The sequence below is a fragment of the Natator depressus genome, chromosome 14 (assembly GCF_965152275.1).
Source record: "Natator depressus isolate rNatDep1 chromosome 14, rNatDep2.hap1, whole genome shotgun sequence".
Lineage (NCBI taxonomy): Eukaryota > Metazoa > Chordata > Testudines > Cheloniidae > Natator > Natator depressus.
The window spans coordinates 35,027,300-35,041,418 of NC_134247.1; the positions used below are offsets into that span (position 1 = coordinate 35,027,300).

The window sequence follows — 14,119 nt, forward strand, 5'->3', positions numbered from 1 at the left end:
CCACCAGGCAGCTTCAGAGCAGTTATTTGTCTGCCCATGTCCTCTCCACTTCCCATGCAATGATCCTGCAGCTATGAATACAGTGCATGCCAGGAGTCAGCCACCTGTGTGCCTAGGGGCATAGCAATGGCAGTGACAGCCTACTTGCCCAAGAACACTGTCACATATGATAAGTACACAGAGACATCAAGACAGGAGATAGTGGTGTGGAAAGGGTTCTGAATTGAATAATGAGGTAAAAGTTTACATTTGGTGTTATTTTCTCCGGACGGTCAATTACACAATCATGGCCATGTGACAAGGTGCTGTTAGAAGCTACAAAGAGAGCCCTTTGGAAGCCAGCACCCTGGTCACTGACCACACCCAGGACACCGGGTGCAGTTAGAGGAGAAGGCACTGAGTAGTTTGGGTCTGGAAGCTGTGACGGTATCTAAATGAACTGTGACTGTATACATCATTATTGCAACCACTGTCATATAGTTGCAACAAATCTTGTACAAAGATGGTCAAGTAAGATATCTATGAAAAGGGTGTAGTTTGCTGATTGTGATTAAACTACTTGTACGGGTGTAGCATTTATGTATTTGAAGTTATGAGCATTGGCTATGAATTTGTATTTCAATGTGTTTGATTCTAAGCAGCACCAGTGAAGCATTTGGCCAGCTCATTGAGAAGGGACTATTCAGATTAAGTGCCCCATCAAGAAACACTTAACTGACAATGGACCCTGTGAGACTCCAATCCACATCAGATGAGCCTTCCTGGGAATGTTCAAAGTACCATGTGAGCAATGGCTGCCACCTCCAAAGAACTGAATCATGCGTGGAGATGTGAACTTGCCCATGTGACTCCAAACTCCATCTTCTGCTGTGATTTTCCACAGTAAGTACAATGGGGATCTTCCACATGGTAGAGGATATAAAAAGGCCCTGGAAGCCCCTCCATTTTGTCTTCAAACTGGCTTCTGATCTCTGGAGGAACTTTGCTATAAACTAAAGCTCTAAAAAAAGGACTGAAGGACCCATCCAAATCTGTGGATGCACTCCAGAAACTTGATTTGAGCCAGCAGTTTATTCCATCACTGCTATAAGCCTGAACCAGGAACTTTTCAATTGTTGTATGTATTTGATTCCTTTAACTAATTTTAACTCTCATCTATATTTCTTTCTTTTTACGAATAAACTGTTAGATTTTAGATCCTAAATCTTTGGTGAAATTGTTATTTTGGGGTAAGATCTGATTTGTATATTGACCTGCGTTTTGTGGCGGGTCCTTTGGGATCAGGAGAACCTTTAATTGGGGAAACTGGTTTTCATAATCAGTCATGCCTATAAGGAGTGCTACTGGTGGTACAAGGGAACTGGGGTACCTGAGGGAATTGCTTGTATGACTTCTGGTTAGCCAGTGGGGTGAAACCGAAGTCCTCTCTGTTTGGCTGGTTTGATGTGCCTTAGAGGTGGAGAACCACCAGCCTGAGGCTGTGACTGCCCTATTTCTCAGCAAATTGCCCTGAATTGGTACTCTCAGTAGTGTCCCATGAGAGCACCCCTTGTTACAGAAGGGTAGAGGGGCTCACTTGCACCTGTAGGGAGCCTGATGAGGTCACTAGCTCAGCGCTGAGAAGAATGCTGCAGTATAAAAGGCTGAACCAGGAAGCAGGAAGGGGGCTCCTTGTAACTGCTGCTATGCTGTGATGCACCATAAAAGGTAATAAAGACACTTGGTGGAGGTTCCCTGGCAGACTGGAGGCTGCTTAATTCACACAGAGGTCTGCCAGCCGGGGGTTGCAGGAACTGATGGGGGAACCCATTCATAGTTAGACATTTAAAAATGAACATTGCCTGCAATCTCTTCATGACATTTCATGCTGTAAATTGTTAGTGACAACACATTTTTATGTCTTGTCAGATAGTAAAAACCATGTTGTATATTAACCTGTTTGCCAACATATTTTCCCACGTAATAACACAATGAGATTGGATAAGAAGCCATAGTAATTACACATAATTCAGTAAGAAATAGGGAAAGGAACGCAGATATTTCTGAAGGAAATCTTAAGGAAAAATTATCTATTTTTAGATTAACATTTCCCTGTGTTAAAAACTAGGAAAAACACATAACTTCAGCAGTCCATGCCACCTAGACACTAGCAGACTGGATAAAAACACAAGTGAATCCATCAAAAGATAACTTTAGGGTATTTATTTTCAAATAATCAAGGTAAGTTTAGGGCACTCTGACATGAATGGCATATTATGAATAAATTTTCAAAACTGAATTATTACATTGAAAATGTTCATAACGCATCATGTTTAAAACAAAAAGTAGTCCAAGCAATGCCATATGATGTGCCTTCCGTCATACTCTGCTCAGCTAGCTCTTGAAGAAATTAGGTTCAATGGCTAATTTGAAGGAATTAGGCCAATCAGTCACTATTTTTACAGAGCATTCCTGAAGGTGGTAGACAGAACCCAGAGGAACTGTGATGAATTTCCTGGAGCAACTTTATTTCTTTGTACTCTAAACCTCACATGACAATAAAAATATCACCCTTTCAACTGTATTATGGCCGAGAAGAAAGGTTTCCTAATAAAGCATCACCAAATTTCAAGTTATATGTCATCAAGTGCCAGTGTCTTTAATACAATTAACTTAATTTATGATGATTCAATAAAGGAATACAACCCTGTCTGTTTCTTTACCAAACGACATTTGTTTCATCCTTAGAACCAAGAACATGAAGAGCCCATCAGTACATTGAAATCAACAGTGGACACTGACAGTACATTGCCTGCAAATAATATTTCGAAAGAAAAATAAACTTAGAAAAGGATATTGTAGAAGAGATTTCTATATACAGGAAGATAGCATTTGAGGTTCGGGACCGTGTTTTCTTAATTGATGTGAGAACAAGAAAAGAAATGTCATATCTTGATTACCGATTATATGAAGCTAGAAAGTTAAAAATCACATGAGTACTAACAGAAGTTCAAAGACTATTTTATAATCTTGTGTGAGTTAACTTAAATATATTGCTTAATTAATTCTATCATTTTTTCACCAATTAATTGTCAAAGGTGTAGTGCAGGGGGTGGGTGTATGTGCTCTGCCTTCCAGAGAGAACCAGTCAAGACAATAAAGAGAGGGAAAGAGAGCGAGAGCAGCTGCACATGTGTGTACTTGTGATGTTTACAACACATGTACATTGTAACTGAACAACCCAGTCTGACAATTTAATAATTTTTTTTGTTAAGATAAATATTTTGGATTTCTTGAAATTCCACAGCTGAAATACAAATTATACTATTTAGAGAAGTTAAACTTCAATATAGATTTGAGGGAAGAATTTAAAAAATTAATGTAAATAATTCCATTTCTAAAAATATGTTTAGATGCTTGTTTTTGAAATGCTGTTGAAATGTCAATGAAAATGTTCTTGCATTTACACCTTGTGACAATAAAAACATTTTCTAAATTAGAATAATCTTTCATATTTTACATTGAGATTTCACAGGGGTAGAATATTCTGACAGGAGTGAATAATCCCCATCTGTCTCCATCTCCTACCCCTGGGACAGAGGACAGGGAAAGATGAGGGCAGCAAAAACCACTAGCTGTCTGGCAGTATTTCTTACCAGCATTGCCCTGTGCCAGGGATGGAGCAAACACGAGGAGGGGGGGAATCTGTCTGGCTCCTTCCAGCAAGTGGGACCCATTCACCCAGCCTGGGCGGGGGTTGCCAGGGGTCCGGTTCTCGATTGGAACCTCCAGTTGAAAAGGGAAACTGGCAGCGTCCGGTCAGCACAAAAAGTCCAGTTGCCTGCAGTGACTGGCCCCACCACTGGGAGCTGGAGGAGCAGCAGCGCTGGGAGGGGCCAGTCTGTGCCGTGGGGGTCACTGTCAGGGACCGAGATTCCCTCCGGCCTGAGCTGGGACCGGGCAGATTTTCAGGGGAGCCGCATTTGTACCCGAAACATAGTAACCAGGACTGAAATAAGGGCGGAGCGTCCCGGAGAAGGTGTCAGTGAAACTGAAGAGACGGGACCTGTCAGTCACATTGTAAAACGAGACCTCGCCCGCCTCATAGTCCAGGAAAATCCCCACCCGGCTGGGCCTGATGCTCACGGGGAGGGAGGTCGAGGGGGAGGTGAGGGCCTGGTATACCCCACCCCTCAGCCACATGACCCAGTATCCATCCTCAGGTGTGAGTGTGACCTTCCCCTTCCTGCTCACAGATTCCCTACAAACCCCCAGGTACCAGCCTGTCTTGCCTCCCACCTCCACTTCCCAGTAACGCCTCCCGCCCGTGAACCCCTCAGCGCCCAGGACACAGATATAATGATCGAATCCCTCAGACTTGTTGGGCGGATCCCAGTTTCCGTGTCTCACATGTTTCCGATCCTCAGACAGGACGAGGTTGGGATTTGCCGTGTCTGGATCCAGAGTCACGTCCACTGGGGAGAGAGTCATAGAGTCAGGGCTGGGGGCAGGGGCTGGTCACTGGGATCAAAGGGAAATTAACCTGCATTCCCGTCGCTCCCCATGGTGCCTGCCCCTTCCCTCGCACCCCCTCCCCCGGCACCTTCCCCTTAGTTCTCCCCCCGCCCCTTCCCTCACCCTCTGCCCCCCTGACACCCGCATCCCTCACCCCCTTCTAGTGCCCTGGTGCCAGCCCTGCCCTTCACTCTTCCTCTGCCCCCCTGAGTCGCATCTCTACCATTGCCCCCATCTGCCTCCATGGTGCCTGCCCCTTCCTTTGCCCCCTCTGCCTGCCTGCCTGGTGCAAGTCCCCTTCCCTTCCCCCCTTTGAACCCCTGGTGTAAGCCCTTTTCATCACTCCATCTCTGCCCTACTGGTGCTCACCCCTCCCCCATCCTCCTTCTGCCCCCCTGGTGCCCACATCTCCACACCCCTCTTTCTGCCCCCCTGTGCTCACCTGTTCCCTTGCCCCCAATCTGCCTCCTGGTGCCCATCCACTCTCCTCTCCCTGCATCTGCCCCTCTGCTCAGTCCCCACATCCCTCCTGGTGCCTGCCCCTTCCCTCGCCCCCCTCTGTCTTCCTGGCACCCTCCCCTCATGCCCTTCTCCACTTTTATGACTGTCCCTTTCCTTTGCTCCCCTGTTGCCCCCTGGGGTCTGCCCCACCCCTCTCGGCCCTCTGGCACCCGCCCTGCACCTCATCCCACTTTCTCCCCTTGTCACCTGCGCCTTCCCCCACACCCTCCTTTTCTCTGGTGACAGCCCCTCCTTCTACCCACCCTCTGCCTTCCCAGTGCCTGCCCCTCTGTTCACCCCTTGTGTCCCCTGGTGCGAGCCCCTTCCTTCTCCCCCTCCGCTGAGCCCCAGTTCCCGTCCCTTCTCCTGCCCCCCTTTTGCCCCTCGAGCCCACCCCTCCCCTCATCTCCCGTCCTGCCCCTCATGCATACTCTGTGGCCCTGATGCCTGCCCCTCCTATTCCCCCTTAACCCCCACCCCCAGTGCCCACCCCTCCCATCATTCCATTCTTCCCCCTGCCCCTCCTCTCACCTTCCTCCACCCACTGGTGACTGCCCCTGCCCCAGCCAGCCCCTCAGCCCCTCTGCCCCCAGGCTCCTGCCTCACTCCGTGCCATAGAATCATAGAATATCAGGGTTGGAAGAGACCTCAGGAGGTCATCTAGTCCAACCCCCCGCTCAAAGCAGGACCAACACCAACTAAATCATCTCAGCCAAGGCTTTGTCAAGCCGGGCCTTAAAAACCTCTAAGGATGGAGATTCCACCACCTCCCTAGATAACCCGTTCCAGTGCTTCACCACCCTCCTAGTAAAATAGTGTTTCCTGATATCCAACCTAGACCTCCCCCACTGCAACTTGAGACCATTGCTTCTTGTTCTGTCAACTGCCACCACTGAGAACAGCCTAGCTCCATCCTCTTTGGAAACCCCCTTCAGGTAGTTGAAGGCTGCTGTCAAATCCCCCACTCCCCACTCTTCTGTAGACTAAATAACCGCAGTTCCCTCAGCCTCTCCTTGTAAGTCATGTGCCCCAGCCCCCTAATCATTTTCGTTGCCCTCCACTGGACTCTCTCCAATTTGTCCACATCCCTTCTGTAGTGCAGGGGACCAAAACTGGACACAATACTCTAGATGAAGCCTCACCAGTGTCGAATAGAGGGGAATAATCACTTCCCTCGATCTGCTGGCAATGCTCCTGCTAATACAGCCCAATATGCCATTGGCCTTCTTGGCAATGAGGGCACACTGCTGACTCATATCCAGCTTCTCATCCACTGTAATCCCCAGGTCCTTGTTCCTGGTGCCTGCCCATTCGCTCCCCCGCACCCATGGTCCTGGCACCTGCCCCACTCCTCATCCCTTCCACCTCCTGTTGTCCACTCCTCTTGCCCCCGCATTGCCCTTGTGCCTGCCCCTCCCTTCTTCTCCTCCCCCTTCTGCTCCTATCACCTGCCCCTCCCCTTTCCCCTCCCAGCATCAGCCTGTCCCCTTCCCGCGCACCCGCCACTGACACCTTCCCACCCCCACCCCCCTGCTCCCCCTGCCCTTTCCCGGCTCATTGTCTCCTCACAGGCAGACGGCCCTGACTCCCCTCAGGGGGAGGGTGACCAGATGTCCCTTTTTTAAAGGGACAGTCCTGTATTTAAGCCCTCCTGCCGGTGTCCCGACTTTTTCTTAAAAATGGGCAAACTGTCCCGTATTTTCTGTCTCTGCCTCATCAGTTCTGACAGGTCCTGCTGCTGGCCAGATCCCTGCTCACCAGACGCCCACCCACCAGCGGTGAGGAGGAGGTGGCCAGTGGCTGATGATGGGGGTGGGTTTGCAAGGCTGGTGGTGGGGCGAAGATGCAGAACGCAGGGCCGGACTCTCCCCCTGCTGGTCTGTCAGCGCAGCCCCCATTGCGTGCCAGCTCTCAGCCAACAGGGCCCTGCCCCTGTCCCGTTTCCGGCCAGTGCTGGCTGCGTGCTGCAAGCTGCGGTGGCTGGTGAGCGCGGGCAGGCACCAGGTGGCAGCCGGTTACATGTTGCCCCTGCTTCCCACCCCTCGGCCCTTTACGTGCTCCCCCTCTCACTGTCCTCTCCCTGCTTTCCCCCTTCCCTCGCCCCCAGCCTCAGCCTCACTGCTCCTCCATATCTGCTGCCCCCCAGTGGGGCACATCCTGCTCCCAGCACTGTGTGAAGAACCTGCCCCTGATCTGAGCACTCAGCAGCTCACCAGCTGCATCGCCAGCAGGCTCTTTCCTTCTCCCACTGCCTCTGGCTGGGCCAGCACTCTGGGAATGCCCAAGTCCCTCTGGCCCAGGGCACTGGCCAAGAGGAGCCGAGCTCTGCATGTGTCAAACCCCGCCCCCCCCCCCAGCACTGGCACAAGGAAGCCTCTCCTCAGCTAAGCTCTGGGGGTGGGGGTGATTTCCAGCCTGTTCACGCCCCAAACCTGCAGGCTCCACAGCAGCACCCAGGGTAGGTTCCTGCCCCCAGGGAGTGCAGAGTGACTCCATCCCCTAGGCACCCTCCCCTGCTGAGCCACCTCTCTGGCCCCATTCGCTGAAGCCCTTGCAATCAAGTTCCCTGGGCCCTGGTGCACAATGCATCCTTAGGGCTTAACCCCTTCCTGCCTGCGCTAAAGTCAGAGGAGGCTGGCTGGGTTATGTCGGTGGCCACCCCCTGCCGTAACCCCTCCCCTCACTGTGGTTATGGATGAATAGAGGCAAGGGCCAAGTGGTACTGTGCAGTCACAGGCACCTGGGAGGCAGAGGCATATGAGGGAAGGGGCAGACCCCAGGGAATCTCTGTTGCTTTGGAGGGGGGATTTCCTCACTTTCTGCCCCCTCCACCTGGGAGAAGGTGCATCGGGTGCCAGTCCCAATCCATACCTGCGCAGCGCGTCTGCACTAGGGGTTTGCACCGGGGCAGCTACACCGGTGCAAGGAAACCCCGGCAGACATGGCCTGAGACACTGCTGTGCAAGAGGCCGTAACCCCGCCCCTCACTGGGGTTATGGGTTAGTAATTACAGGATCACTGGAGCAGGGCAGCTGGACTCTGGCCTCCAAGGTAGGGTCCGACCCACTGAGCTGCAGAGTCATTCTCACTCCCACGCTCTGGACCAGGGCCCATGGCAGTGTTTAGACACTGGGGGGTGTCTTCAGCAGGAGAGATTGAGGGAGCCCCACGTCAGACACCCAGAGCCCAGTGGTTCCAGCCCTCACCTGAGGGGAGGAGACCCACATTCCAATTCCCGCCCCACATCACACAGGGGGCACCTTTTTCTGTTCATTGAAACTAGTCAGCAAACTCAACATGGATTCAGGAAGAGTTTCAATCGAACCAAAAATATAAACTATTTCTCCAAAACATTTCTCCCAGCCCCACTTCAAACCTGTCTGAGCAACTTAGGAGTCCAAACTCCAAAGACTTGCAGTGAGTGACTGTCAATATCCCCAGAAACACACAGTTATGGGCAGGCCATGCTCAGGGCACCAGCTATGAAACACTCCAGAGCTGCTGTTAAATTTACCCTAGGTAGAAAAATGCCCCCCTCCAGACCCTGATCTCACCCCCACATCAGGCTGAAAATGGAGACTTGGCTCCAGCCTGAACTCTCTGCCCGGAGAGATTTGTCCCATGGACTCTGCGAGTGGCACAGACCCTCTGTAGATGCACCTAGGTGTCTCCCAGAGCGGATAATGGTCCCAGAGACCGTCTCAGAGCCCCAAGGCTCAGGTGTCTCCATCTAACGACAGCACCAGCCACCCCTCTCACTCTCATTAACCGGCCCTGTGTCAGACACACTGGGAACTTTCAAACCCAGACTCTGGAGACACTTTGGGTTCGTCTACACGGCCCGCAGCAGCGAGTCCCAGAGCTCGGTCCACAGACTGAGGTTTCTGGGGCTCCTGCTATGGCGCTAAAAACAGCCGTACAGACCTTCTGGCTCAGTCTGAATTTCGGGCTCTTAAGCCCAGGGAGCAGGGGGGGCTTCAAACCCAAGCTCCAGCCCCAGACACAACATCTACACAGCTGTGTTTACTGCTGTAGTACAAACTGCAAGAGCCAAAGTCTGTCACCCCGGCTCTGAGACTCGCCCAGGAGGGCTGACAGAGCAGCACGGCACAGACACCTTTCATGACTGTGGGACATTCACTCTCCCAAGCTGATGTCTGGAGGGCCAGCAACAGCCAAGGGTGTTCCAGGCTCCCACAATGACGTACTGCAGAGGGCCAGTGACTGGAAAGAGTCACCCTGACCCACCGAAGACAGGGCTGGTCCAATACTGTGCACTGACTGTGGGCAGGACGGGCACATAAGATGGAGCTGCCTCCAGGAGCAAGGATGGTTAGACTGACCTGATTTCCCAGAACACTTGGGGAACAGGGGAGTCCCAGGTTATTAAAGACACCCTGCCATGGAGAGGTAAGGCCCAGGACTGTGGGAACATCATTTTGGGCTAGAAAAAGTGATCCTCTCCCAGGGTTAATTTGTTTTGACTACAGGGAAAAGGGACACGTAAAAAGATGCTGCACTACAAGAACTTTGGATTTTGGGCAGAGGGGATGTCGCTATGGGGCAGGAAGAGTTTCTAGTACTGGGTAAAATGGATAGCTAAGAAAACAGGCCCTGGGGTATAAGCATCAGAAGGAGAGGCCAGCCATGGGTTTCAGATGTCCCTCTGCTTACTAGAGATACCTTAGCCTCACTCCCAGATTCAAAGCCTGAGAATTGGGGGTGTTTGAGCAGCTTCCCCCAAGAAACTGAAAGGACTCCCTTGGAAAATGATGATTCAGCATTTCTGGTGGTCCCAGGAGAGGGGTGTGACTAGAGCTCTGAGAGGGCTATTGAACAGCTCTGTAATTTGCAGGCCCAGGGGCGGGTTTTCTTACTGAAACTGGCCAAGCAACAGGAGTAAGCCCAGTGACCAGAGGAGAGGCAGAGCAGGGGAGAAGCCACCAGATTGTGGCTGTAGAGAGCAAATGGGTCAATGCACTGAAAAAGGAACAGGGCGTTTGGCAGAAGAAATTCTGCTCTAGCTCCCAAGAAGCCCAGCCACTGGAGATAAAGCTCCAGCACCCATGTGAGCCAAGGACTGGTGAGATTATTGATAGCCAGGAGAAACTCATAGCTGCTGAATGTACCAAGCGCCAGACAGCAGACCACAGGGAGGAAGTGGCAGTTGGAATTGCCAATACCCCTGGTCAAGAAGCCCAGGCCCTAGAGGAGAAGCGGCACCTGGTAACCAGAATACTTCAGCCAAGGGAGGTGCAAAGCAACAGGGAGATGGAGAACAACAGTCTCAAGACAGCCAAGCTGCAGGCAGCCAAGGTAGAAAATGAGCCATGCAAGAGGAAAGTTACTCAGGAGCCAAAATGGGAAGGGCTTGAACAAGCCCTAGGCCTTGGAAGGAGGGGACCAGAAAGGGCTGCAGGATATGAGTGGTGTGGCTGGGAAACTAGAGGAGGGTTTTCTGGGACACATGAGCCTGCCACGCCGGTCAGAAGGAAGAAAGTTGGAGAAGGTAAAACTGAGGGTATGTCTGCAACTGAGCTGGGAGGTGAGATTCCCAGCTCATGTAAACGTACCTGCACTAACTCTGCTCAGGCTAGCACGCTGAAGGTAGCAGTGTAGCCCGGCAAGGATGGGCAGCTCCGGTCAGCTGCCTGAGTACATACCAAGGGGGCTGGGCGGGTTTGTACTCAGGCAAGTAGCTGAAGCTGCCACCTGTGCCATCCTGGCCACATGGCTATTGTTAAGTGCTAGTTCAGCTATGTCTATGTGAGCTGGGAATCACACCTCTTAGCTCCAATGTAGACGTTTCCGAATAGAGGAGAAGGAACAGATTCTGAAAGAAGTTAAAGAACTAGAAAGACTAAAGCTGAGGGCTCAGGAGAGGGCAGAGGTGCAGGCTGAGGGCTCTGGTGTGTGCAATAAGAGAGAGCCCAGCAGTAAATCACCAGAAGGCTGAATTTACACAGGGGAGTGCAGTGATGCTGCGGGTGTCCTTGGAGGTTTTTAGGGGAACAAGTGGATCTCGCACTGAAGGGCTGGATGTCGACAGGCACAGATACAGAGGTGCTGGCTAAAAGGGAAGCTGCACTAGTGGCCGTGTCCTCTATAGCGACCCCGCAACCCCACCCACTAATGAACTGGAGAGAGCTAGGAGAAAAGGTTGCTGCAGCTGAGGGGAGCAGGGCAGAAGGCCTCGCACAGCTGAGCACCCTCCAGGCCCAAGGCTGAGGGAGGAGCTAAAGGAGATGCGCTGCCCAAGGGACTAGATCTCAGCCCAAGCCATCTAGCGGGAGCAGGAGCTAGCCCGTCTCAGCACTGGAAGGTAACCAGGGAACAGCAGTGTTTGTTGTTGTGGAAGGAGCTGACGAAGCTCCAGAATCAGCGTAAGATCGAGTGTGGAATGAAGCCCGGTTCTGAGATACATACAAAGCAGGAGAGCCCAGAGGCCTGGTGGAAAGAGATAAAATTATGCCAGAGAGAGAAGACAAGTCATCTCCAGAAAACAGAGCAGCTGGGCAGTGAGCTATGCCAGCCAGCTGGAGACAAGGTCAGCACTGTTGTGGGTCCAGCGGTACAGGACCATCGGGTGGAAGATGGGCTGTCTGAGGTGGAGATTCCGGTTTCTAAAGGGAAAAGCAACCATGTTAATAACATAAAAACACACATCCAAGTAGGGTGACCAGATAGCAAATGTAAAAAATTGGGACGGGGGTGGGGGGCAATAGGCATCTATATAAGAAAAAGCCCCAAATATTGGGACTGTCCCTATAAAATCGGGATATCTCGTCACCCTACATCCAAGAGGAAGCTGAAATAAGAAGGTAAGAGACAAGGGACCTTTCCTCTGCAGAGGCCTGGAAGAGCAACACAAAGCCTGAACCGGAGCTGGGCTATAAAGAAGTCCATCCTAAAGGAAAAGACGTCTCCCCAGGGGAGGAGCAGGAAGGTGCTTTTCCAGCTGATAACATTACACACAGTCATGTGGGTGGAGGAGGATTCAAAATGGGCTCCCAGAGCTCCTTTGCTGAAAGCAGCAGGAAAAAAGATATGGCCAGTAGTAATTAATGATGCAAAGAAGGAGCTAGTCTGAACGAAAGAGACCTTGGAAGAGACTCGCTGCAGATTTATGTGAATTCAGGGGACATCATTACTTGGTAGTTGTGGATTATTTTTCCAGGTATATAGAAATAGTGGACTTGAAAGACGTAACACACCAGAGTGTTCTAGAGCAACTGAAGTGCACAGGGTTCCAGAACAACTTGTGACAGAGCATGGACCACAATTCACTGCAGCAGAATTTAATTTATCCAAATAAAATATGGTCTTCCTCATATTACTAGCAGCCCATATTACTCACAAGCGAATGGAGAAGCCAAGCCAATGTACAGACAGCCAAGAATATCCTACAGCAGAAAGATCCATTCTTTGCTCTTCTGAGTTACAGACCAACACCAATAGCAGCTCCTGGATACAGTGCAGCACAACTCCTGATGGGAAGACAACTGAGAACTGCCCTCCCAATGTAGGGAGTAGCCAAATCAGATAAAAAGAGCTTAGGAACACTTTTACAACAGACATCACTCAGAGACCTACCAGGTCTAGAACCTGGTGACGGTGTTTGTGTCAAACTGGATGGAGAAAAAGAATGGAATACTCCAGCTGTCGTAAAGAAAAATAATTCAGCACCCAGGTTGTATGTGGTCGAGACTGACAGAGGAGAGCTCAGCAGAAACTGTCAATATGTACAGATGGTTCCTCAGAAAGAACAATCGACAGAGCAAACTCTACAGATGGTGGATGCAGAGCAAGAAGACGACTCAAGGATTCCAGACCGACCATAGTCAGTCATTGCAACTAACGAACACTCAGAGGACCAATCTGTTACATATTCGGGTCATGTAATTAGAAGACCAGGACCATTCAGAGACACCTGACAGACTGATCCATACTGCACTCCAAATACAGTGTGATAGTGTAAATACTGGCAATGGTAGGAATGTAGGATTTAAAGGGGGAGATGTAATGGAATGCTAAACTGTATTATACTGTTCAGCCACTAGGTGCTGCTGTGTGCTAAATACCTTTTTTAAACAATCCTCAAGTCAGACCTGGCAGAGCATTAATTGATCTTACATTGAACACAGCTGGTGTGTATCTGGCTCGGAGGGAAGCGCTGTGGCCAGTCCGTATCTGGCACAGGAGCATGACACCAGTGGTGAAAGGTCAGTGCTATTGACTACCTCTGTGATGGCCAGAGGGCCTGACTTAGGTCTGGTCTACACTACAGAGTCAGTCTGACATAAGGCAGCTTACGTTGACCTAATTATGTCAGTGTACACACGACAGCCTTGCTCCCACTGATGTAAGTGCTGCACTACACGGACATAAAAACTCCACCTGCACAGGAGGCATAGGACTAATGTTGATATAGTTAGGGTGATGCAGTGAAATTATCAAGAAAGCCCGGACCCATGGTGGGCTTCAGCTGAAGCCCATCTGCCCTCAATCCTAGCTCCCTGCTAAGGGAAGTGAGAAATGTGGGTGGCTGCCCAAGATCCCCATGGGGCAGCTGGGCTCCTGGCGGGGAGCTGGGCACAGCTGAGAAAAGGAGGGCAGTGTGGACAACAGCTACCCCAGTAATGACTGTTGTGGCTGTAAGGCGACCTAACATAGGTTAACATAAGTTTGCAGTGTAGACATGCCTTTACAGGGGGTACAAGTTCTGAACTACGCTGTAGACTCTGGAGGATTTTGCCTGTCACATGAGCTACACAGAACATTGGGGGGACAACTCGTAGTCTCTTTACACTTCAGTGGCCAAGGGCCTTGTAGATTTCCTTGTGGCAGCAGGGCAGGAAGTACCCCTCTGGGTGCAGACAATAACCAAGTGTGAGGCATGGTCAAGCCTTCCTTTGGGTACAGGTTGGCTTTGTGGGGGGAAGGGATGTCACGGGGGGCTGGCCCTTTAAGGGGAGTTAGGGACCAGCCTACCTATGACAGGCTCCTGTAAGCGAGAAGCAGCCAACCCAGCTCCACCTGGAAGTAATTAAATCTCTAGGTGGCTCGTTGGCAGCCAAACAGCTAATGAGCTTGATAAAGGGTTACCAGGGCTCAGCTGAAGGGT

General features: G+C 51.0%; 1 protein-coding gene across 1 annotated transcript in view; it reads right to left on the reverse strand.

The window, feature by feature from the left end:
- Positions 1-2,199: 2,199 nt before the first annotated feature.
- The window catches only part of LOC141998730 (butyrophilin subfamily 1 member A1-like), a 61,382-nt gene continuing 49,462 nt past the window's right edge, over positions 2,200-14,119 (reverse strand). The window contains exon 8 of the mRNA XM_074971708.1: positions 2,200-4,480. Coding sequence (XP_074827809.1) covers positions 3,901-4,480 — 580 coding nt within the window. The 3' untranslated portion in view covers positions 2,200-3,900. The remainder of the gene's footprint in view (positions 4,481-14,119) is intronic.